The sequence below is a fragment of the Phyllobates terribilis genome, unplaced genomic scaffold (assembly GCF_046119375.1).
Source record: "Phyllobates terribilis strain yellow unplaced genomic scaffold, ASM4611937v1 Scaffold_3__8_contigs__length_932513732, whole genome shotgun sequence".
Classification (NCBI taxonomy): domain Eukaryota; kingdom Metazoa; phylum Chordata; class Amphibia; order Anura; family Dendrobatidae; genus Phyllobates; species Phyllobates terribilis.
In genome coordinates, this window is record NW_027362763.1 from 853,216,010 (window position 1) to 853,241,450 (window position 25,441).

General features: G+C 45.0%; 1 protein-coding gene across 1 annotated transcript in view; it reads right to left on the minus strand.

Moving 5' to 3' along the window:
- The window catches only part of HEATR1 (HEAT repeat containing 1), an 83,518-nt gene that overhangs the window by 17,890 nt on the left and 40,187 nt on the right, over positions 1 to 25,441 (minus strand). The window contains exons 20-37 of the mRNA XM_073672541.1: positions 25,005 to 25,188; positions 24,222 to 24,394; positions 23,931 to 24,086; positions 16,673 to 16,915; positions 13,816 to 13,944; positions 13,610 to 13,716; positions 12,263 to 12,400; positions 11,475 to 11,593; positions 11,244 to 11,365; positions 10,639 to 10,767; positions 7,958 to 8,188; positions 7,675 to 7,801; positions 7,402 to 7,568; positions 7,246 to 7,292; positions 6,297 to 6,420; positions 5,637 to 5,777; positions 4,433 to 4,725; positions 2,317 to 2,467 (exon numbers count right to left, since the gene is read on the minus strand). Of these exons, the coding sequence (XP_073528642.1) occupies positions 2,317 to 2,467; positions 4,433 to 4,725; positions 5,637 to 5,777; positions 6,297 to 6,420; positions 7,246 to 7,292; positions 7,402 to 7,568; positions 7,675 to 7,801; positions 7,958 to 8,188; positions 10,639 to 10,767; positions 11,244 to 11,365; positions 11,475 to 11,593; positions 12,263 to 12,400; positions 13,610 to 13,716; positions 13,816 to 13,944; positions 16,673 to 16,915; positions 23,931 to 24,086; positions 24,222 to 24,394; positions 25,005 to 25,188 (2,781 nt within the window). The remainder of the gene's footprint in view (positions 1 to 2,316; positions 2,468 to 4,432; positions 4,726 to 5,636; positions 5,778 to 6,296; positions 6,421 to 7,245; positions 7,293 to 7,401; positions 7,569 to 7,674; positions 7,802 to 7,957; positions 8,189 to 10,638; positions 10,768 to 11,243; positions 11,366 to 11,474; positions 11,594 to 12,262; positions 12,401 to 13,609; positions 13,717 to 13,815; positions 13,945 to 16,672; positions 16,916 to 23,930; positions 24,087 to 24,221; positions 24,395 to 25,004; positions 25,189 to 25,441) is intronic.

A 25,441-nucleotide genomic window follows, 5' to 3' on the forward strand; every position in this document is an offset into this window, starting at 1 on the left:
GCGCGCAACGTCACTGGGCGCGATGCGACCCTGCAAGTGCGCAGCCCGGAAGTCCTGCCTGCGCAGACCCGGCCGCAAGACCCAGAGCACGAGGGAGAGGACCCCGGAAGGCACCCCCCCCCCCCGCACGCAGACCCAGGTACCAGCAAGATGGGGCTGGGAACAGAGGACCCATCTGCTGCTTCTTCACGGCCTCCAGGCCGCATCGATCACGGGTTCCAACTCCAGATCCCACGAACAGGTAGGCGAGGCACCAGCTAGAGAGGCTCCCATCAAGGACAGGAACCAAAAAACAGATGCGGAAGAGAGGTACCGCCTTTTTATTCAGTAGGTTCCTGTCCTTGGTGGGCGGATACCCTTTCTCAGGTGGTGCTGTCATGGGAGAAGGGGAAAAAAGCAGCTAAGTAAAGAAAAACGAGTGGCCATCATTACTTTAAGAAATGAAGGTCAGTCAGTCCGAAAAATTGGGAAAACTTTGAAAGTGTCCCCAAGTGCAGTTGCAAAAACCATCAAGCGCTACAAAGAAACTGGCTCACATGAGGACCGCCCCAGGAAAGGAAGACCAAGAGTCACCTCTGCTTCTGAGGATAAGTTTATCCGAATCACCTGCCTCAGAAATCGTAGGTTAACAGCAGCTCAGATTAGAGACCAGGTCAATGCCACACAGAGTTCTAGCAGCAGACACATCTCTACAACAACTGTTAAGAAGAGACTTTGTGCAGCAGGCCTTCATGGTAAAATAGCTGCTAGGAAACCACTGCCAAGGACAGGCAACAAGCAGAAGAGACTTGTTTGGGCTAAAGAACACAAGGAATGGACATTAGACCAGTGGAAATCTGTGCTTTGGTCTGATGAGTCCAAATTTGAGATCTTTGGTTCCAACCATCGTGTCTTTGTGCGACGCAGAAAAGGTGAACGGATGGACTCTACATGCCTGGCTCCCACCGTGAAGCATGGAGGAGGAGGTGTGATGGTGCTTTGCTGGTGACACTGTTGGGGATTTATTCAAAATTGAAGGCATACTGAACCAGCATGGCTACCACAGCATCTTTCAGCGGCATGCTATTCCATCCGGTTTGCGTTTAGTTGGACCATCATTTATTTTTCAACAGGACAATGACCACAAACACACCTCCAGGCTGTGTAAGGGCTATTTGACCAAGAAGGAGAGTGATGGGGTGCTACGTCAGATGACCTGGCCTCCACAGTCACCAGACCTGAACCCAATCGAGATGGTTTGGGGTGAGCTGGACCGCAGAGTGAAGGCAAAACGGCCAACAAGTGCTAAGCATCTCTGGGAACTCCTTCAAGATTGTTGGAAGACCATTTCCGGTGACTACCTCTTGAAGCTCATCAAGAGAATGCCAAGAGTGTGCAAAGCAGTCATCAAAGCAAAAGGTGGCTACTTTGAAGAACTTCCACATGTGTTAATTCATAGTTTTGATGCCTTCAGTGTGAATGTACAATTTTGAAAGTCATGAAAATACAGAAAAATCTTTAAATGAGGTGTGTCCAAACTTTTGGTCTGAACTGTGTATATGGGTGTAAATATATATATATATATATATATATATATATATATATATATATATATATATATATATATATATATATATATATATATATATATATATATATATATATATATATATATATATATATATATATATAATCAGGAAAGCAACGAAAATAAAATAAAAGCAAAAAACTGCCCAATTTTGACCGATCAAGTTGTGGTGGGATCTCTGCTTAGTGAGGAGATAGACCGGAAAGTGTTCCTATACGCACGGCCCTAGGGGACATCGCTGCACTTGCTTAGAAGACAGGTCACCACACTTCACCAGCGGTAAGTATATTATGGCGGTCCCTGCCTGTATGCAGTTTCTCTGTCCATCACTATGACACTGCAATCACTCCGATCAGAGCACAGACCAGGAGATAGTGAGGCTGCAGACAGACAGGGAAGTCTAATTAAGTAACACAATGTCCCCAGCAGCAGTACTTCCATCTCTCTGCCTGCACATACACATTACACGCATGCGTGGTGCAGAGGGATCAGTGAGAAACCGCACCATCCACAAGATAGCAAGGTGCCTCCATTGAAAATTAGGAACATACAAACAAAAGGTTTTTAGATGGATACTGACTTTCAAAGCAGCCAGTATCTATCTAAAATAAGTGAACACAAACATACAAACATATATATAGATTTTTTTTAAATAAACTAGATTCTTAGTGATAGGCTCGTTTTAAGATAAGCTAAGTACCTGTTTAGTTTTGCTAATTGACCTTTGAACGAACGACAAATGCGCTTACCTGGAGCAGCGCGTCCTGTAGGTAGGGACTAAGGAAGTGCGGGAGAGTCTCCACAACTTTCTGGGTAGCAGTTACTGTGCTCAGAAGATGAATCTCACTAGTAAGCAGCTCCTTCCGATGCTTCAGCGTAGTGAGGAGAGCTGGCATCAGTCTGGAGACAAGAAAATACCAAAAATGGTATCAGCGAAGTTCAGCAAATTCATACAAATAAATATTTCAAACTAAAATTGTATGGAAAAAAGCCCCAATCCACTGAATCACTCCCACCTAACACCACTACGGAAATCCCAGGCAAAAAAACAGGCAAAAAAACACAGGGACCATCAGGATTGCGAAAAGGAGTGAGACCAAGTGTAAAGAGACGGGGAGACTCCTTGGCATTTGCTGCTGTTAACACACTGACTAAGGATGTAGATGTGTCCAGGATTACTGGCGTTTTCATACACACTGATGTGTACCGATCACACATGCCAGACCAGAAAACTGTATTGACATTCTTATATGTAGCCCTATTAAAGCGCACCTGTCAGCAGAATTGTGCTCAGTAAACTACATACACTGTCAGATGGGCGACATTACACTGATTAAAATAATACCTTGGTTGATGAAATCCGTCCTGTGGTTCTTGTGTAATCTTTACTTTCAGTTTAGAGATAATGATATGCTCGTGCTCCGAGGCGGCCTGTAGGGGGAGCTTTATCTGGTGTTCTGATTACTTATTCATCTGTATGCCATTATGACAGCTCACTGATTGTTCACTGACCTGCCTCCTATTTTACCTAACCCCGCACTACTAATAGGAGGCAGGTCAGTTTTAAGGTATTATTTTAATCAGTGTAATGTCGCCCACCTGACCGTGTATGTAGTTTACTGAGCACAATCCTGCTGACAGGGGCGCTTTAAATGCAAGTTTCCATACATTCCTATCGTCTGTCGGTCCAAGTGGTGTCCATGGAAAAAACTGACAGCACTAGGACCAGTTTTCTTTTTCTTTATTATACGGACCTAATATCCAAGTAAAAAAAAAATAAATTACAGCATGCTCTATTGCTTCTGTATTTTGAATAAGAAACGCCAATTCAGATCAATAAATGCAAAAAAATTTAAAAAAAGCAGAAGCCGTACTGATCAACTGTATTGCATCCAATTTTTACAGATACATTGCCATTGTTAACCTAGGACACTGTATTTGGTCTTGTATCACTGCTGATTTATAACAATGCATGCCATATGGAACGCCTATAGATGACAATACAGATGAAAAATTGTCCATTTTTCTGGATCACAAATCAGATGTTTTTTTTTTTATACACTCGTCTGAACTTCGCCTTAGAATGGCCATCTAGTAAACTTTAACCATGTTTACATGGCAGATTTAGAGGCAAGGAAATTGGATCCGGTAATCCACACATTTTATTCGCAGTTTTTTTTATGCCGATTCCACTGTGAATTAAAATCAGATTTTACCCTCTGCCAAGTTTAAAGAAGTTGTCCACTACTTTTACATTCATGGCCTATCCTTAGGAAAAGTCATCAATATCTGATTCGCCGAGCTCCGCCGATCAGCTGTTATCGGTGATGGTGGCCACCGGACGGAAGTGCGCACTTGCCAAGCTGCTCCGTCTACTGATAGTAGCCGAGGCTTGTTACTGCACATCCATCGACTATTAAAATCAATAGGAGGCGGATATGCAGTAACAAGCCCCGGTCACTACAAGTAGACGGAGCAGCTTGGCAAGTGAGAACTTACGGCCGGCTGCCACCGCCACCGATAACAGCTGATAGCCGGGGGTCCTGGTTGTCGGACCCCATCTGATCAGACATTGAAGACCTATCTTAAGGATGGGTCATCAATGTAAAAGCAGTGGACAACTTTTTAATGAAGTCCGTGCAGAATCAGATTCCATGTAACAGGTCACTTTATTTTCTACCACGAGGATTTCAAATTTGAACACCAACCTATATTTCCCATTAGATTCAATGGGAGTCAAATTTCAAGTGGCTTTCTGTGCAAACCATGTGCTGAAATCCATGTGAAAATTCCCTTCTGTGAACAAACCCTAGTGTCTAATGGGTGGATAGGACCTTCTCCTGGACATAACTAATAATGGCATACCTGGGCAGCTGTGGAATAGCCAGGGCCTTGATGGTGCTGACAATCTCAGCAATGCACAGTAGAGCACTGCCTACAACGTTCTTTTCCTCCGGCTGCTCCATAGACAGAAGATCAACGGCCGCATGAAGAACAGGCACAAACACTTGTTGTCGGTCACAACCAAACCGCCTGCAGAGAAGCGTTAAGCTGTAGAGAGCCGTCTGTCTGTTAATGGCTTGTTCATCACCTTCTACGTTTCCTTTCCTTTGTGTGACAGAATTAAGGTCCTTAACCAGTCCTAAAAGTAACTCAATCTGAAAAAACAGAAATAAAAATAAAAAAAATGTTCGTTTATGCTGAACCAAGAATGCACAAAAATTTACAGGGAACGAGTTAAGGGATTTATGTTGCCCGAACCACACGGTATGAATCCGGGAAAGGCTCGCTTATTGCAGACATGTCTCTTTTTCTCTGAAAAGTCGCTACATCTCTGAAAACAAATGGCTGAAAAAGGGGCAAGGTAAAGGGGAGACTATTCATCTAGGAGGGTCCCCACCAAATTCTCCCAGCCCAGCTCAAATTAGTTAACAGGCCCTTGAAAAAGAATGGTGAAACATCACTAACAATTCATATAAAATAGGTTTAACATAAAAGGCCTGATTCATCATTTGCATGATTTAAAATCACTTTTCTTCTTTTAATTTAACGTGGCTTTCATCCATATTTTTCAAGTTCAAGAGGTTTTGAGCAAATTTATAAAACAAAAATGTTCTTTAGTCTCGTCTTTAACCTGTTTTGCGACTTTTTGGTGCAAAAAAGTTGCACGTTTCACTAAAAAGCTGCAAAATTTGCGCAAATATTTTTTTAAACTTACCTAAAATCACTCTATGGGGTGTAAGACTGGAGAACATTTGTGCAAAACTTTGATGACTTTTTAATAAGTCGCAATTCAGCCCAAAAGTCGCAAATCAGCCCAAAAGATCCGGAAATCCCAAACCCTGTCCACAATGGCGAACATAGGGAAAAAACAAAACTAAAACAGGTGAACACATAAAATAGCTTTTTAAAAAAGGAGCACATTAAAAGAATAAGGCACAAATGAAAAACAGGCAAAAACACCAAAAACAAGACAAAAAGAGGGCACAAATGCAGTAACGGATTGGGCCTGAAAACTTGATTGAAACAGTCGGTCATTTTTGATGCCACGTTCCCTGTAGGATGGTACCTGTTGATCGTCCCACGCTGTTCGATGTTGTAACTTGTTATTGAGGAGGTCCATTGCTTTGCGTCGCACGGACGGCAGATGATTAGACATAAGGCCCCGAATCACAGGAATAAAGGTCTCCGTAGGCAATAAAGCATTAACCTTTAATACAACAAAAGGGAAATGACACTAAATAAAAAGACCTGAAACAGCCGTAAATTTCACTGAAATGTGGACGCACTTTACAGATTACTGTGCATTTTGGTAATAGATACTTTGAAGAATGAAATTGTGTTTAGGGCTTGTTCACACGCCATGTTTTTGCTGCGGGAAAAAATTTAGTGTTTTACAATACCAGCAAAGTGAATCAGATTTCTGAAATCTCATGCACATGCTGCTTATTTTTTTTCTTGCAAATATGAACCATCAATGTTTTTTTTTCCAATTCTGCAGCATGTCAATTCTGCCAGAGTTTTTACAGCGCTTTTCACCCATTCAAATAAATAGGGGGAAAAAAACGTAGGTAAAAGTGCATTAAAGCGCTTGTGTTTTATGCAGCGTTTTTCCTGCCAGAACTAGTTTGTCCACAGAAAAATCAACTGCAAATACCACACGTGTGAACATACCCCAAGACTGGGAATTAGGTAGTGTCCTTCCTGATCCCTCCAATGTGGGACTTACCTTGTCCAGCAGTTCGTAGGACTTATTGAGAAGCGCTCGCCAGAACTTTGCCGTTGGTTTATCCGCATTTGCTTCCACGGAGCCAGCTACTAATTTGATATAGCAGAGAACCTCTTCTAATATCCTGTAGTCATACAGATTAGGAAAAGTATGAATTACAGTATATGTGGAATAGCTCAGGGATAATGGATCCAAGCGGAGAGCTGGGGTTGTCGTTTGTCAACTGTTGCCATGCAGTATCCCGAACATGTAAAGGAGTTGTCCTATAACAAAACCTGTCCAGATGCCATAATATACAGATAACATAGGGGAGGCCCTATATAAGGATGAAGAGCCCCTATGAGTGCAATACTGGCCCCCACTGTGGTGCACCCATTGTTTCAATAACAGCTCATCAAGGGCTATAGAGAAGCTGAACCAATGGCAATCAACAGATCTGGTCATCTATGAGACCGCCCCTTTAAAAAAGTATTCTTGTCTACATAAATCGGCATGTCTACTGGATAGGTGATAAGTGTTAAATGGGTTTGGGTCCCACCGATCAATCCCTGGCCATCTTGTCGTGCATGTAGCCTGCTGCTCCATTCAAAGTCTACAACACTGATGAAAACTGTCAACCAGGCATTGTGCTCGGCCTTCTTTGTATCTTCAGTCCATAGATTTAGAATGGAGCGGCAGGGCACATGAGAAACCAGATGATCCATTCAGCTTCTGATGGCCACAAGACCATGGACAGAGGAGAAGTTACCCATTTTAGCGATCAGAGTGGGTCCCGCCGGTGAGACCACCACCAATCCAACATTTATCAAATTTAAGTAGAGTTTGACATCACATTAACCACTAATCAGAATACAGTGCAACTGAAAGGCTATAATATGGGGAAAATTTTAGATACTCCCATAAAATATTTAAAATGGCCAAAGTCATGGTTATCCGTTACTTTACGTACCTTTGTTCCAGTTCTTGTAATTCCTCGGCAGCTTCACACTCGACCACCTGAGACACAAAATAGACAGTCATTAATGACCTTCAATGCACAGCGACAATACACAATGACATCATCATGTAAAAAAAAAAATAAGAGGAGATCAGTGATCTTACGGACCTTGCCGACAAAAGCGTGAGAAGCCAAGAGGTTTGCCATGAAAGACACAGACAGAAACGTAAAGTGACGAATCTGTTTAGCAGAATGTGTGGCGACATTGAAGAGTTCGGTGTCTTCCTTTTGGACTTTGGGCCTCCGCAGCTTGCTTTTCTTCTGTTCAGGATCATCTAAGAAAATAAATAAAGGAATTCACTATAGATAAACTCTGAGTGAAGAAAACCAAATAGCGTGTTTTAGGCTGAAAATGCTTAAAAGATTTCTATTTCGCATCACCTTCTTTATTCTCTGGCAGTGTGCTGATGAACTTTAGAAGACTGATCAAACTCTTTAATTGGTTCTGGACGCTAAATTCACAGCAGACCGATACCCAAAATTCAGAGTCCCGCTCCAACACTACATCCTGTAGAATAAGAGAGTGAAAATACATTTATATATAGTAAACGGATGTACATTATGACAGGTCACTTTGGCTGTGATTACTGGAATGATGAATGTTATTTTAGATGCCAGACAACATTTACAGCATATACGTAGCAGGCAGGTCGCCCCTTCTTACCTTTTCTCCATTTGCAGTCACAGTGACAGTTTTGGTGACATGTTGTTGGAAAAGAAGAACTAAGAGCACCCAGAGGAATCGCTCTGCTCCCACCGTGTCCAGGAGCTGGGACAGGATGGGCAGCCGCCTGTGCTCTGGGACATGGGGGAGCGCGTCCACAAACACATGGATGATCTTCTCAACCACCTTCTCCACATCATCTTTAGTCTCCATGGAGGTTTGTTCCCCAGCCTGGAGCAAAAAGAGAACATTTAAAGAAAAAGAGTATGCAACAAAATAATATATGACATTACAAATTTAATATATATACACACATATACATACACACACTAAATGTTTTTTTAAAGAGCATTATAAGCTAGTAATATAAGAGTACATACTCATGTATTACCTAGAGTGTTCTACTATTCTACTATGTAAATGTCCACTTAATTGTAAAGTGCTGCGGAATATGTTGGCGCTATATAAATAAAAATTATTATAAAATTATTCTGTTTTTTCATATATAAACTACAGCACTTTATGCAAATGCTACACTATTTTAGGACGGAGGTGACCATTTATTGATTTTATGCAATAAATGTTCATATTTGTGGTTAAAGCAGTATATCCTCAGTGCTCGCTTTGTTGCAGCCAAATGGAACCTAATAAGAAGCCAGGATGAAGTCTACTTGGAGAAGTGCCATCCAAAGATAGCAAATCTCAATGTGTATATTTCACCTGGAGAAGAAGAACTGCTGCCAGACATAACTATCAACCAAAAAAGGCTGAACAGTGGATAGGAGTCTTTAAAAGGAGTATAAATCCTACATAGAACAAGACCCTTAGGACAAATTATCATGCTAGCTTGGAAAAATCTATATATTTATTAATTCATCTCATGAAAAATATATATGTAAAAAAACAAAGAAGGGGGTGAGTATACAGGATAAGGGAATCAGGATAAAAAGATGCACTGCAATATGGGAGTATAGACAAATGTAAAGTAGTACAACTACTAAAAGTATGCAAAATTGCTAGACAAATGTGCAGATGAGCTTCAAACAGATACATTAAGGCTCTGAACTTTATAGATTGCAATTTCAAAATGCAAGATCTCAGCAGAATCAAAATAAAAAGAGGATTTTTGGTACTCACCGTAAAATCCTTTTCTCAGAGCCTTCATTGGGGGACACAGGAAACCATGGGTCCCCCAAAGAAGCGATAGAGAAAAGACAGTACAATCAATAGTGACTCTACACATATAGTAATAGAGGCAGTCAAAATGAACAGGACTCAAAGCAAAAACAAAACGGTCATCAAAGAATGAAAAGACACACAAATGAGATGTGGAGACACCATGCCTACACCTAATGAGACAATATGGGAGCACAACTGTAGTCAACAAAGGAAATAATCCGATTATCCATGCAGCAACACCTGAGCACCCTGCTGCGTGTGTCACATTGTGGCTTCCTCAGAGGGGACTGTCTTCGGTCTTTTATATTCATTCTGCTGAGATCTGGCATTTTGTAATTGCCATCTATAGTGATCAGAGCCTCAATGTCAGTTTGAAGCTCATCTGCACATTTGTCTAGAAAGTTAGGACTGCTGAACGTTGAAATACCTAAACTCTGAAACTTCCCTGATAGAACCACAGATCTGCATACAATGTGCACAAAACAACTGTTAAAACCAAGCACATCACCTTGTAGGGGACATAACCCTAAAATCAATTGATGCATTTGTCAGAAATCCTTCGTTATTCCACTATGCCAATGATGTGCTCCGAGCACTCGGTGTGGCCGAGGAGTTCTATGCACCTTTCCAGGTGCTTGCTTTTCTACATCTACCACTGTCCCATCTTCCGTGATGGACAATTTGCCTTAACAAGAGAAAAAGATTTGCCTTTATGGAGAAAGATGAAAAACAAGTATGTGGGGAGGTGGTGTACTGAACGGCTCGGCCACGCCAAGAATGCACCGAGCACCTCAATGGCATACTTGAAATAGAACAATTGCTGACAAACTCGGCAATGGATTTGGACAATAAAGGTGCAATTTTCAACAAGTCTGTCGCCTGCAAGGTGATGGGTTTGTTTTAATGAGATATTTTGCACTGGCAAATCCATTTACGGTGACAAATACATTCTAATGATTAGAATATTTTGGGGTTTAATGATCATTTTACTTCTAGAAGTGTATAAACAGATGCAGCTATATAATTATATCCAACCACATCCAGATTACATGAATCTTCTAATGATAGCATCAACCACTTCAGGGGAGGGCAGCAGGGCAGAGCGAGAGGGCAGCAGGGCAGAGCGAGAGGGCAGCAGGGCAGAGCGAGAGGGCAGCAGGGCAGAGCGAGAGGGCAGCAGGGCAGAGCGAGAGGGCAGCAGGGCAGAGCGAGAGGGCAGCAGGGCAGAGGGCAGCCGGGCAGAGGCAGAGGGCAGCAGGGCAGAGGGAGAGGGCAGAGGGAGAGGGCAGAGGGGAAGAGGGAGGGCAGCGGGGGAGGGAAGCGGGGCAGAGGGAGAGCGCTTTCATCTTTTCCATCATTTGGTCAGACAAAAACATGGTACCATATGGCAATACTTGTAATCAGCCACAAAAGATATAAAGGTGGAGGACAGAGGATAAATACTGCAGTTGCAGTTGACTTTCAATGGCCATTTTCTATCATGTCATATCATCCCATCCTACCTGTATGAGTGCAGGAATCACAGTCTGCACTGTCTTGCTGATCACTTGAAAGCTGTAGCTGTCATCCAGTCGCATCACACTGGCTCCCATGAAGGTGAAGATTGGCATGATGTTGTGAAGTACTTTATCCTTCAAAGAAATGAGGAAACAGAACAGTAATTTTTAGTATGAGAAAACAAAGTCTTAAGAAATGGAGCCCGATGCAAGACAGTGCAGTAAGATGCATGGGCCTCTTAATTTGTTGCATTCTTTAAATGTTGTGAGACACCGCTAAGAATTTTACTCTAGTCAGGGAATGAAGAACATTTCTGCCTTAATTTATGCCAACTTAATGGTGTAAATCATCATGAATTAGTCAGGTGCACCTGGTTACGCTCAGTCCCAGTTTTGCGGACTTTTCTAAAAGCTTGAAGAGCTGGCCAAGAGTGGCACAAAATTTTCACACAATTTCAAGGCGTTTTATGGCAGGATCACCTTGATGAATCTGGCCCAAAGTGTAACATAAAATATCCTAATCACAGTTAATTGTTGATCCCCAAAGTGAACGACATAAAAAAAACTAGAAAAAGACAAAGGTTATTGTGGTTAATAGACTGTGTCCTTACAGGGAAGATGCCAGCCGCGGTTCCCAGGAGAAGAAGAGCGTGATGATGAGTCTGTGGCATCTGAGAAGTCCTGACACACTGAACAATGAGCTCCACATTGAACTTTTCTTCATCCAGAATTTCTAGAAAATACAGAGAGCATTTTAATTATGGTTGACTGGTTTTGTCATTTTAATATTTTTTAATACTCTGGTTAAAAAAAAAAAAAAAAAGCACAAAATGTTCTCTTACCTTTAGCATCTTTTTCATTATCAAGCGAAACCTTTTGGCAGGTGTTGAGGAGACAACTAAGGATTAGCTGTTTAGTGTACTCCATGTTTCCCTGCTCTGGATCTGAAGTCTCAAGACATCTAGAATTAAAAAGCACAGGCACATCAATCCAAAGTTATGCTATGTCAAACTGCACGATCATCACTGTGGGACCTACACCAATATACTAGATAATTGGACTTATTTTAACTTGTAGCCTACTATCAACAGGGTTTTTCGAGCCCAAGCCAAATTTCTGCAGCAATGTTATGTGACTGCAAACTGGCAAACCCTGACAGTGTGCATTGTACATACTGTCAGGATTTCCCTTTAATGTCAGATCTATAGGGCAGTCTCCTGACACCAGTATGTGATCGGAATACTGGTGGTCAAATGCAGACTGATCCGCTTCTCTCAACACAGAGAAGCTAATGAGAGTCTAGTCGAAACGCTAAATCTGGCAATAGAGGGGAATTCTGACAGTGATTACAGAAATTCAGCTCAAGGCCAGAAAAATCCTTTTAAAGGAGTAGGTAGAGAAGTTCGCTTTCCAGTGGCTTAGCCTTTAGGGAACACACTGTCTACTGCTCCAGAGAAAGACTTGCTGTACAGAGAGTCCCAGGTAATGGCAGAGAGTTGGGCTTTGATCAGATTTCTATTGCTTGAGCTGCTGACTTTTGCAAAATGATAAAAAGTTCTGATTTTTTTTTACCCTGAAAAAAAAAAAGCAGCCACTTTAATATATTTCTATTCTTATTGCACCTCTGTACCTTGACAACAGGTAGAAGAGAGTAGGCACCAACAGCTGAGGATCCTTCAGCTTCTTCTTGTGCTGAAGCAGCTCCAGGATCAGAGTAGTCCTAGACCAGTTCACATTCCCTTCTTCTACTGAATCAGCCGGCTGTTTCCTGAACCAGAACAAGGAACAGATAAATAAGAAAACATCTACTGACCCAAGGATATCAATCAAGACACATTAATACAACAAGACTAAATTAGGAGCTTTACACCGAGAACCCTGCCAACGAGTCAACAGATGAAGTTTTAACTCATCAGTGTTGTGAAGTTATTTCTGGAGTTAAACTGCCAGGTAACAATAGAGATAACTCTGACAAAGACTCCCTCCCTAAAGAGGTACATGAAAACTTACCTAAGTATCTAAAAAGGTGAGACTACAAATCAGTAGTGGAGGGGAACTTTATTATTTATCAGGCCACAAGACTTATTATTAAGATAGACTGAGGAAGATGACTATTAAGCATCTAAAGCTGGAGTGGCCTCTGTTCTAGGACCATATTTATTACATGACTGCTCTTCCATCTGAATGGGATGTTGGCAGAGCTGGTGTGACTTAGGAGTTAATTAGTAGGATCCAGACCATCAGCCAGGTCCGTGATCTGTGCCCGTTGGACATGCTCCCTGAGAACCACGTCTTACCTTATTTTAATTAGCCAGCCTGGTGCAACGTCACATGTGTGTCATCCGTCAACAACGATGTCACTCCAAGTCGGCTAATCAAAAGAAGAGCTGCGGATGCCGGGAGGAAGGAGACCATCCTTAAAGCTCCCGTCCGACGGCAGCAGGTTAAAGACGTGGCCTAAGAATTGATTAACACCAACTCTAGCTGACGGCTTAAGGTGTTACTGTCAATTTATAAAACTTTTTATATATAACAGGGGCTTGCATAGTGTTGCTGATCGGTGGGTCTCCTGATCCGGAGGCCCCTGGCGATTGGTCAAATTACTGCTCTGTAGTGCATAGTTCCTGTAGGAGCTGCACAGAGAGGTGCACGGGCTCAATGGTACGTCTATGGGTCTGTACACAGTTCTGTGAGAGTGAATGTACAGACCCATAGACCTATTATTGAGACTGTGCACCACTCTGTGTAAGCAGCTCATACAGGAGGTGCACACTTCAGAGTGGTGTTTTGACTGCTCAGTGGGGGTCTCATCACCTGGTCCCCACCAATCATCAACACTGTTCAAAGCCTTTAATACTTAAAATTAGTTACACTTTAAAGGCATAAAATCTGAACCCATGGCAATACAGGGCCAGAACTCCAAGACATTTCAATAAAGGAGTTTTGCTAGATTTTTCATATAACAAGTTGTCGGTACCTTTGGGTTTGCATTCTACTCCTTCTGGTTTGTCGCACAGAGGAAGCAGTCTTGTCTCTTCCAGGAGGTTCAAGCTCAGCACTGACGTGCACGGCATTTACAGAGATCTGTCAGAAGGATGAACAGATGGATCCAAGTTAGAAACTGTCTGACAGAACAGATTACTAAACTGAAACATTGATGAGATGTCACATCTTCTGACTTACAGACTTAAACGCGCTGCCGACAGCCTGAACACATGCGGCGTTCTTGCTCTCTACCTGCAAGTCAAATAGGACACCCAGCAGCTTCTGCTGGACAGTGCCATCTAGAGCGGAAAAGAAAGCCTTAGTGATCTAAGAAAGGAGAAACCAGAGGAAAAAAGCAATAAATGGGAAAGTAATGTAACGTGTGCAGTACAATAAGACTTCACATATCACAAGTACAAGTACAACATGGTTTTCCTTGCCCAGTTTTCAGTCGTTGCCCCCAATGATCCACAACACTTATTGGAGAAGGATTCTTGTTAGTGTCAATTTACAGCTTTAAAATTACAGTATATATTCGAGTATAAGCCGACCCGAATATAAGCTGAGGCACCTAATTTTACCACAAAAAAGTGGGAAAAAAATATTGACTTAAGTATAAGCCTAGGGTGGGAAATGCAGCAGCTACTGGTAAATTTCCCCGTCATCCCCACTCCTGGTACGCATGGCCCCCGTCATCCCCACTCCTGGTACGCATGGCCCCCCGTCATCCCCACTCCTGGTACGCATGGCTCCCCGTCATCCCCACTCCTGGTACGCATGGCCCCCCGTCATCCCCACTCCTGGTACGCATGGCCCCCCGTCATCCCCACTCCTGGTACGCATGGCCCCCCCTCATTCCCACTCCTGGTACGCATGGCCCCCCCTCATTCCCACTCCTGGTACGCATGGCCCCCCCTCATTCCCAATCCTGGTACGCATGGCCCCCCCTCATTCCCAATCCTGGTACGCATGGCCCCCCCTCATTCCCAATCCTGGTACGCATGGCCCCCCCTCATTCCCAATCCTGGTACGCATGGCCCCCCCTCATTCCCAATCCTGGTACGCATGGCCCCCCCTCATTCCCAATCCTGGTACGCATGGCCCCCCCTCATTCCCAATCCTGGTACGCATGGCCCCCCCTCATTCCCAATCCTGGTACGCATGGCCCCCCCTCATTCCCAATCCTGGTACGCATGGCCCCCCCTCATCCCCAATCCTGGTACGCATGGCCCCCCCTCATCCCCAATCCTGGTACGCATGGCCCCCCCTCATCCCCAATCCTGGTACGCATGGCCCCCCCCCCCCTCATCCCCAATCCTGGTACGCATGGCCCCCCCCTCATCCCCAATCCTGGTACGCATGGCCCCCCCCTCATCCCCAATCCTGGTACGCATGGCCCCCCCCCCCCTCATCCCCAATCCTGGTACGCATGGCCCCCCCCCTCATCCCCAATCCTGGTACGCATGGCCCCCCCCCTCATCCCCAATCCTGGTACGCATGGCCCCCCCCTCATCCCCAATCCTGGTACGCATGGCCCCCCCCTCATCCCCAATCCTGGTACGCATGGCCCCCCCCTCATCCCCAATCCTGGTACGCATAGCCCCCCTCATCCCCAATCCGGGTACGCATAGCCCCCCTCATCCCCAATCCGGGTACGCATGGCCCCCCTCATCCCCAATCCTGTTATGTATGGTCCCCCATCACTGCACACATTTAAAAAAATAAACACTCATACTCACCTTCCTCCCCTCTGCTCCAGCGCTGCTTTTGTTCTGCCAGCAGCAGCTCGCCTCCGCATCTGAACAGCGCATGACGTCGCTGCCATGCGCTCTCAGACACCGAGGTGAGCTGCGGGGATATTCACTCCTTTCCACGCCCATGGGAGTGGAGAGGGGTGAATATTCATTACTTTAATGGCATGCGCACAGTGTCAGCAGCGCCGCAGCTCCCGCTGCGGCTCAGCTATATTGTGAGCACACTACTAAAGAGAATGCATATTCACCCTTCTCCACGCCCATGCACTCTCTTTAGTAGCGGGCACAGAGGATCACTGAGCTGCAGCGCTGCTGACACTGTGCGCACGCCATTAAAAAAGTGAATATTCACCCCTCTCCACTCCCATGGGCGTGGAGAAGGGTGAATATTCGTTTCCCTTTAGCAGCGGGCACACACAGTAGCTGCAGCAGCCGGCTACTGCGTGTGCCCTGCTCCTCTGCCACCGCAACCCTCCCCCCACTATCCACCACCGGACTATGTATATACTCGAGTATATACCTGAGTGTAAGCCGAGGGGGGGCTTTTTCAGCACAAAAAGTGGGCTGAAAAAGTCGGCTTATACTCGAGTATGTACAGTATTTATTTATTTATTTTTTTAACCATGACAGCCAATGGACCAACTGATAGAAAACTACCAATGTTAACAAATCAGATCTCATCTTTCTATAAAACACTGCAGCCAAATATTACTTTACGGTCCATAGTAAAAAAAAAAAAAAGTCTACAATCAATATTTTAGCGCGCTTTGGCTGTTTGTTTTTTCAAAGCAGCATTCTCTAGTATGTATTTTTCTAAGGATTGAATTCTGAGCATTTTTGTACATACTGTAAAGGTTTGTGAAATTTCAGCACAGAATCCTAGCAAACATCTACAACAATTCCACCATAACTGCAATCACAAGTAGATAACTCTCTATATATATCTATATACACACACACACACATCCAGTGGCTTGCAAAAGTATTCTTTACTTACACACAAAAATGGTAAGGCTTGTTTTGAGGAGATTCCCCAAATACATGGAGGAAGGTGCTATGGTCAGATGAAAGCAAAATTTTACTTTTTGGCCAGCCAGGTAAACACTATGTCTGGCGCCAAAGTAACACAGCTCATCACCATCCACACAGTGAAACATGGTGGTGGCAGCATCATGCTGTGGGGATGTTTTTCAGCAGCAGGGACAGGGAAATCAGGAGCTGACAAGTATTCACATTCTGTAATCTCAAAATGAGACACTATAATTTACCATTCATTTCATACATCCACATAAAACACTTACTTGTCCAAGAGCAGTAATCTGGAAAGATGGCATCCCTTCTGAGATGATCTGGGGAGTCTTAAGAGCTTGGATAAAGAGACCGAGGCACTGAGGGTTGGTCGATAAGAGGCCCGCAGAATGCTCATTATACTTGCCCAGGATGAGGTGGAGCAGCCAGGCCTCATCTGGTAAAACAGCACTCGCAGATTGTATCACTTTCTCCAGTAATCTGTTCATGACCGGTAATAACTGAAGCAAAAGATCCTGTAAGACATAAAGGTAAGCGCTGGATAATTCTCCAAAATGAGGTCATGCCAATGATTATTTTTAATAATATATACTGAAACACATCCATAAAAACGCTCATTGGTGGATGCGAGCATGCTTCATGGTACGTACATGGTAAGATGACTGCTCACCCTGCCAACAGTGGATGTGGCACAAGCTTAAACATAAAACTAACTTTTAATTTGGTTACCAAATGTGTATAAAAAGCCCATCGCCATACAGTCTGCCTTTACTAACATTTGTGAAAGAAACCGAGTATTTCAATTTTGTTGTGTTCCTTTTCTGTTGTATGTGTTCTGTTTTTCTCTTCCCTCATCTCAGCCTAAAGTGTTGTGGACCCGATACCAGCACTCCTCCGGCGTTCTGCTCATGGCTCGGGTCACAGGCCTGATGTCTTATCTAGCAGGCGAGTCCTTTATATTTTTCTACTTCATGTAGATTTTCTCCCAGGCTGAAATAATATGACTGTTTTGTATATGTAACCACTTATTTAATTGTATATCCATCTTGTACTAACTCACTGATACCAGCGTAGTGCTATAATAGGATGCCACTATTGTAACAAGTCATTTCAACAAAGTTCCTCCTAAATATTACATCACCACCTGTGAGTGATATTGTTGAAATGTGGAAGCGATTATGAATCACAGCAACTCATCCTCGAAATGCAGACCATAAAGTTACAGACCAGAGTCACTGAGGCCGAAAGTGCATAAGTCACCAATGCTGTGCTGACTCAAGAACTGCAGATCTCCAAACCTCTTCTGATACAAACATCAGCACATCTGTGAGCCACAAGTTCATGGAATGGGTGTCCATGGACAAGTAGCTGCATGCAGGTCTTACGCCACCAAGCAGAATGGCAATTGTTGGTATAAAGCCGCCACTGGACTTTGGAGCAGTGGAAACGTGTTCTGTGGGGTGACAAATCCCGCTTCTCCATCTAGGGTCTGATGGCCGAGTCTGGGTTTGGCGAATCCCAGGAGAACGTTACCGGCCTGACTGCAATGTGCTATCTGTCAAGATTGATGGAGGAGGACTATTTCTCTGGTGTTTTTTTTCAGGTGTTGGCTAAGGCATCTTTGTTCCAGTGAAGAGAAATCTTGATGCTTCAGTCTACCAAGACATTTTGGACAACTTTGTGGGAACAGTTTGGGGAAGGACCTTTTCTGTTCCCCATGACTGTGCCCTATGCACAAAGTGAGATCCATAAAGGCATTGTTGAGCTAGTTTGGTGTGGAAGAACATGACTGGCCGCACAGAGCCCTGACCTCAACCCCATTTAACACCTTTAGAATGAGCTATAATGGAGATGAGCCCGGTCCTCTCACCCAACAGCAGTGTCTGACCTCACAAATGGTCTTTTGGACGAATGGCCAAAAATGTCTATAGATTTAGAATATTTAGATGAGGTATCATAAGAGTTCCTCATGGGTGAAACATGTATGTGTCACAATTAGTGTTGAGCGATACCTTCCGATATCAGGAAATATCGTATCGGATTGGATCGGACCGATACTCAAAAAGTATCGGATGTCGCCGATTCCGATACCGGAAACCAATGCAAGTAAATGGGACAGAAATATCGGAATGAAAATAAACCCTTTGTTTCCTTGTAGGTTAATTCTACATGAAGGAAAACAACTAAGAATAATGTAGAATGTATTATGCGAAAAGCCGGCAATTCATCAGCGCATACACCGGTACCCGACTATTTACAACAGAAAGAATAGAGCTTCACACATAGATTAGATAGATAGAAACATGTCAGTCACATATATATGAAGTACAGTGACAGTGTTGCTTAATGTACTTGTCATTTAGTGCAAAGGATTTATTAAAAAAAATATTAGTGTTTTCATGCACCGTCTCTTTAAAAAAGCCGGCCGGCAATTCAGCAGCGGTACCCGACAATTTAGAATAGAAGGAATAGAGAATCATACATAGATTAGATAGATAGAAACATGTCAGTCACATATATAAGAAGTACAGTGATAGTGTTGATTACTGTACTTGTCATTTAGTGTTAAAATAAAGGATTTATTTAAAAAAAAATTGGCGTGGGGTTCCCCTTAATTTTAGTCTCTAGCGGAGGTTAAGCAGACGGCTGGGGCAGATGTTTGAAGCCTGGGAAGGGGGTAATACCCACGGAGCTTCCCAGGCTGCTAATATCAGCCCCCAGCGGAATACTTAGCCTTTACTAGCTATTAAAATGGGGGACCCCCCCCCAAAAAAAATGACGTGGGGTCCCCCCTAATTTAATAGCTAGCAAAGGCTAGGCAGACAGCTGGGGGCTGATATTAATAGCCCAGGAAGGGTGCCATGAATATTGGCCCCCTCCCAGGCTAGAAACACCAGCCGTCAGCCGCCCCAGAAATGGCGCATCCATAGGATGCGCCAATTCTGTTACTTAGCCTCGCTCTTCCCACTGCCCTGTAGCGGTGGCAGTGGGGTAATAGGGTTGGGGTTGATGTCAGCTTATAATACCAGCTGACATCAAGCCCAGGTTAGTAATGGAGAGGCGTCTATAAGACACCCCCATTACTAACCCCATAGTCAAAGTTAAAAAAAAAAAAACACAAACACCCAGAATAAAGTCCTTTAATTGAAATAAACACACAATTCTTTATTGTTCTAAATTAAACCATACTTACCATCACGCCCATTCCAGCTGAAGCCAACGATCTCCTGCAATAAAAGAAAAATAATAAAGCAACCTCATCCTTACCTTTCCATGGTTCCCACGATGGCTCCAGCTCTGCTACATCGAGATGACAGGCTGGACCGCAGGAGAAAGCTGCCATCCAGCCTGTCATCCCGCAGACACTGAGAAGCGCAGGCATGCTTGCGCTCCTCAGTGTCTCTCTGTGACGGCATCCAGATGAGCCGACAATGAACTCGGCTCACCTCATGCACGTCACTGACAACGTGGAAGAATTCTCCTGCACTCAGCGCTTCAGCGTGAGAATTTTCCCACGCTGTCAGTGACGTGCATGAGGTGAGGTCATGTCCAATGAACTCAGCTCACCTCATGCACGTCACTGAGAGCGTGGGAGAATTCTCCTGCACTCAGCGCGAGAATTCTCCCACGCTGTCAGTGACGTGCATGAGGTGAGCCGAGTTCATTGGACATGACCTCACTTCATGCACGTCACTGACAGCGTGGGAAAATTCTCCTGCACTCAGCGCTTCAGCGTGAGAATTTTCCCACGCTGTCAGTGACGTGCATGAGGTGAGCCGAGTTCATTGGACATGAACTCGGCTCATCTGGATGACGTCACAGAGAGACACTGAGGAGCGCAAGCATGCCTGCGCTTCTCAGTGTCTGCGGGATGACAGGCTGGATGGCAGCGTTCTGCTGCGGTCCAGCCTGTCATCTCGATGTAGCAGAGCTGAAGCTGTCGTGGGAACCATGGAAAGGTAAGGATGATGTTGGTTTATTATTTTTCTTTTATTGCAGGAGATCGTTGGCTTCAGCTGGAATGGGCGTGATGGTAAGTATGGTTTAATTTAGAACAATAAAGAATTGTGTCTTTATTTCAATTAAAGGACTTTATTCTGGGTGTTGTGTTTTTTTTAAATACTTTACTAGAAATTCAAGGTGGTCATGTCTAATATTGGCGTGACCCCATGAATTTCGGGCTTAGGGCCAGCTGATAATGCCAAGCTGGCTTTAACCCCTTTATTACCCAGTGAGCCACCGCACCAGGGCCCTGGATGAGTTGGTACAGCGCCAGAAGATGGCGCTTCTATGAACGCGCCATTTTCCGGGGCGGCTGAGGACTGCAATTTGCAGCGGGTGGGGCCCAGAAAGCTTGGGTCTCCCTGCGCTGCGGATTCCAGCCCCCAGCTGCCTAGTTGTACCTGGCTGGACACAAAAATAGGGCGAAGCCCCACGTATTTTTTTTTTTAATTATTTCATGAAATTCATGAAATAATTAAGAAAAAAAGGGCTTCCCTATATTGTTGTGTCCGGCCAGGTACAAATAGGCAGCTGGTGGTTGGGGGCAGCCCGTTCCTGCCTGCTGTACCTGGCTGGACACAAATATAGTGCGAAGCCCCACGTCAATTTTTTTTTAATTATTTCATGAATTTCCTGAAATAATTAAAAAAAAATTGACGTGGGGCTTCGCACTATATTTGTGTCCAGCCAGGTACAGCAGGCAGGAACGGGCTGCCCCCAACCACGAGCTGCCTATTTGTACCTGGCCGGACACAACAATATCGGGAAGCCCTTTTTTAAAAAAAATATTTCATGAAATAATTAAAAAAAAAAAATACGTGGGGCTTCTCCCTATTTTTGTGTCCAGCCAGGAACAACTAGGCAGCTGGGGGATGGAATCTGCAGCGCAGGGAGACCCAAGCTTTCTGGGCCTCCCCCCCACTGCAAATTGCAGTCCGCAGCCACCCCAGAAAATGGTGCGTTCATAGAAACTGGATGCTGTACCTGGCTGGCATACAAAAATATGGCAAAGCCCACGTCAAAATTTTTGGGAAAAATTAATTAAAAAATAAATAATAATTTAGGGACTGCATCTTTATTAACTCCTCAAATGTCATTTAGTGTTCAAATAAAGGATTTATTTAAAAAAAAAATTGGCGTGGGATCCCCCATAATTTTAGTCTCTAGCGGAGGTTAAGCAGACGGCTGGGGCAGATGTTTGAAGCCTGGGAAGGGGGTAATACCCACGGAGCTTCCCAGACTACTAATATCAGCCCCCAGCTGAATACCTAGCCTTTACTAGCTATTAAAATGGGGGACCCCCCCAAAAAAATGACGTGGGGTCCCCCCTATTTTAATAGCTAGCAAAGGCTAGGCAGACAGCTGGGGGCTGATATTAATAGCCCAGGAAGGGTGCCATGAATATTGGCCCCCTCCCAGGCTAGAAACACCAGCCGTCAGCCGCCCCAGAAATGGCGCATCCATAGGATGAGCCAACTCTGGCACTTAGCCTCGTTCTTCCACGCTGCCCTGGTGCGGTGGCAGGGGGTAATGGGGCTGGGGTTCATGTCAGCGCCAGCTGCCATGAAGCCCAGGTTAGTAATGATGGGCGTCTATAAGACACCCCCATTACTAACCTACAAAGTGTTAAAAATAAAAAACACACTACACCCAGAAAAAAATAATTTATTTGAAATAAAACACACCATTTTATTTAATTCTTAGTTTACTAAAAAAAAATAGTTACCTGTCCACGTTCCTGCGCTGATCTCCCATGCACAGCTGTCACATCTGGAGATGGTGACAGCTGTGCATGGCTGCTGTAAGCTCACGCTGCCGGGAACACGTCCGCTCCCGGCAGCGGGAGCCACTGACTGAGGTCACCGGAGTGCATTCAGGCAGCGCAGCTCCGGAGACCTCCTTTACGGCACTGCTGTACCGTGGGAATTTCTCACGATACAGCAGGGCCGTAAAGGAGCTGACCGGAGCAGCGTGCCTGAACTCCGGCGAACCCGCTTACGCAATGACGGGGCTGCTTTACGGCCCCGTCATTCTAGCGGCAGCAGCGGTTCAGAGTGGTCACATTCTATGTGGCTGCTCTGAACTGGAGATCATCGTGGGACACTCGTGGACTACTACGGAGGGGTAAGGATAAGGTTGTGGTTTATTATTTTATATTTTATTACAGGAGATCGATGGCTTCGGGGAATTAGGTGTCTAGGTGAGTATAGGTGTAGTTTTTTATTTTTTACTTTATTTTAGGTGGCGATCGGCGGGGACAGGTAATGTATGAACTAATTTATTGTAGGCAACCACTGGCCACCAATGACATGTATTTAACATTTATTGGGGACACAGTAGGGCAATTTAAATAGCAGGATCAGGCTGATGGGAACTACTGCTCCCATCGAGCTGATCCTGCTGGCACGAGTGGACGGGGGACAGACATAGGCCGATGGGAGTAGTAGTGTCACATCGGCCTATGTCAGCCTGCCCACACACATCACACAGACACCGCACACACCCGCAGACATCGCACAGACATCGCACAGACACCGCGCACACCCGCAGACATCGCACACACCCGCAGACATCGCACAGACACCGCGCACACCCGCAGACATCGCACACACCCGCAGACATCGCACACACACCCGCAGACATCACGCAGACACCGCAGACACCCGCACACACCAATCATGACGGGTCTGGGAGGTGAGGCTGACCTGTGCGGCCGTGGGAAAGTTCATGTGAGTTCATGCAATGCAGTCAAGCATGAACTCACATGAACCCTCCGAGGGCACCGCGGCTACTTCAAATGAACAGCTGATCGGCATCACCTGATACCTCAGCTGTTCATTTGAAATAACCGGCGGGAAAGCGCAGCACAGAACGGGAAAGCCGGCGGTGAAGTCTTTTCACTGCCGGCTTCCCCGCCCGGGTCCTTCGCTCCCCGCTCCTTGGTGCTGTGCTCCCCGCCCGGTCTTAACTTACGATCGGGATGGGAGGTGGCGAGGGGAGCGGAGGATCGGGGTGGGAGGCTGCGGGGAAGCAGTATGGGGTTGTGTGATTGTTTAAAAGCCGGCGGCTTTTTACCGCGCGCCGGCTTTTAAACAATCAGGAGAATTCTCCCACGCTGGGATGGCATTCTGATGACAGGCTGGATCTCAGCTGAGCGCTGCCATCACGCTTGTCATCCTTCAGAGACACTGCAGAGCGCAGGCATTATGGGAACTTCCGATTCCGGTATTCGATATTGTAAAAGTATCGGAATTAAGTATCGGAATTCCGATACCGCGAATATCGGCCGATACCCGATATTTCAGTATCGGAATGCTCAACACTAGTCACAATACTTTTGTATTTGTATATTGGCCTTCAAGAGATGCCAAGAACAATAACTTCCTTCCCTGGCTTAAAGCCTATTATTACATTTTATTGCACATGGAAACATTCCCACCCAAAATGCATTGGTTTACAGACCCCTATGTGTTTGAGCTGATCACAACGCTTAATGTTTAAGCAATCGCTAATATTAGGCATACATACCTCTCCATTTACAAAGTGGAGAACCTTCAGTAACACTTTACTGACATATGAGGGGCAGCTGGGGTTCTGGAGGAGGCTCAGGAGTTCGGTCAATGCTTTCAGCTTTTGTGAAGCCTTGGTAGATGTCTGCGTCTGCTCAAACACACTGGCTAATGCCTGAACAGAAAGAAGAGCTCAATCACATTGGTGATACAGACAAAATTTGATGATCCTTAGACTTTCAGGACATACAACGTACATACAACAATTACATGTCAAAGGGGAGAAGATAATCACTAGAATGTGGCATACCTGGGCCACATAATTAGGATCGGCGACAATCTCTTCCGTTCTCTCTAATACTGCCTGTACGACTGTGGAAAGCGGCGATTCCTTCACCATGTTAAGGGCACTTAAGCAAGCAATGGCTCCTCTGCGCACCTCTCGTATAGGATTAGCCAGGTTCACCAGCAAAGACACAGCCACTGTGGGGCAGAACCATGAAAACATCAGAAGTCATGGAAGAAGATTAGCAAAATAGCATATTAAAATTTGCCCCTGGGAAGGAGGGCACAACGGGTCCATGCGTTCCATGGGGGTGGGGGGTCAGCGTGTCTGTGCGTTCCATGGGGGGGGGGGGGGGCAGCGTGTCCGTGCGTTCCATGGGGGGGCCAGCGTGCAGCGTGTGTTCCATGGGGGGAGGCCAGCGTGTCCGTGCGTTCCAAGGGGGGGGGGGATTGTCTGTGCGTTACATGTGGGGGGGACCAGATTGTCCGTGCGTTACATGGGGGGGGGTGGGGGGGGGGGACCAGATTGTCAGTGCGTTTCATGGGGGGGGGGGGGGGGGGAGGCCAGCGCGTCCGTGCGTTACATGGGGGGGACCAGATTGTCCGTGCGTTACATGGAGGGGGTGGCTAGATTGTTCGCGCGTTACATGGGGGCGGGGGGGACCAGATTGTCCGTGCGTTACATGGGGGGGGACGGGACAAGCTTGTCCGTGAGTTACATGGGGGGGGGGCAGACCGGCGTGTGTTAAATGGACAGACAAATAGTTTAATGATCACAATGTAAAGTGTCAATACAGATATACTATACCTGTGGAGAAAATTGACTGCAACTCTTTTTTTGGCTTAGATGACAGTAGGGCTTGACCAATATAGAAGGCTCGTGTTTGCAACACTGCATTTACTGTGCAGCCCAAAGGACTCGAGAGGTTGTAGCCGTATGTCCAGAGCAGAGAGAGGAAACTGAACAATTTGATTGAACCTGTTAAGCAGTGCTAGGTGAAGAAAGGGAAAGTAGTCAAAAAATATATATATCAGATATATAATTATGTGACATTTGCACTAATTTTTTAAAGCAGACCCTTAGTCAATCACATTTAATATATGAAAGACACACGTTAATGTTAACTGTGGCTCTAAACTGTATCAATCTATTGGCATTAAAATGTAAATGAGCAAATAGGCAGCAACAAATGAGCCTGTCCAGAGAGACTGAATAATCTCAAAATGAAAAGTGCATTGTATTCT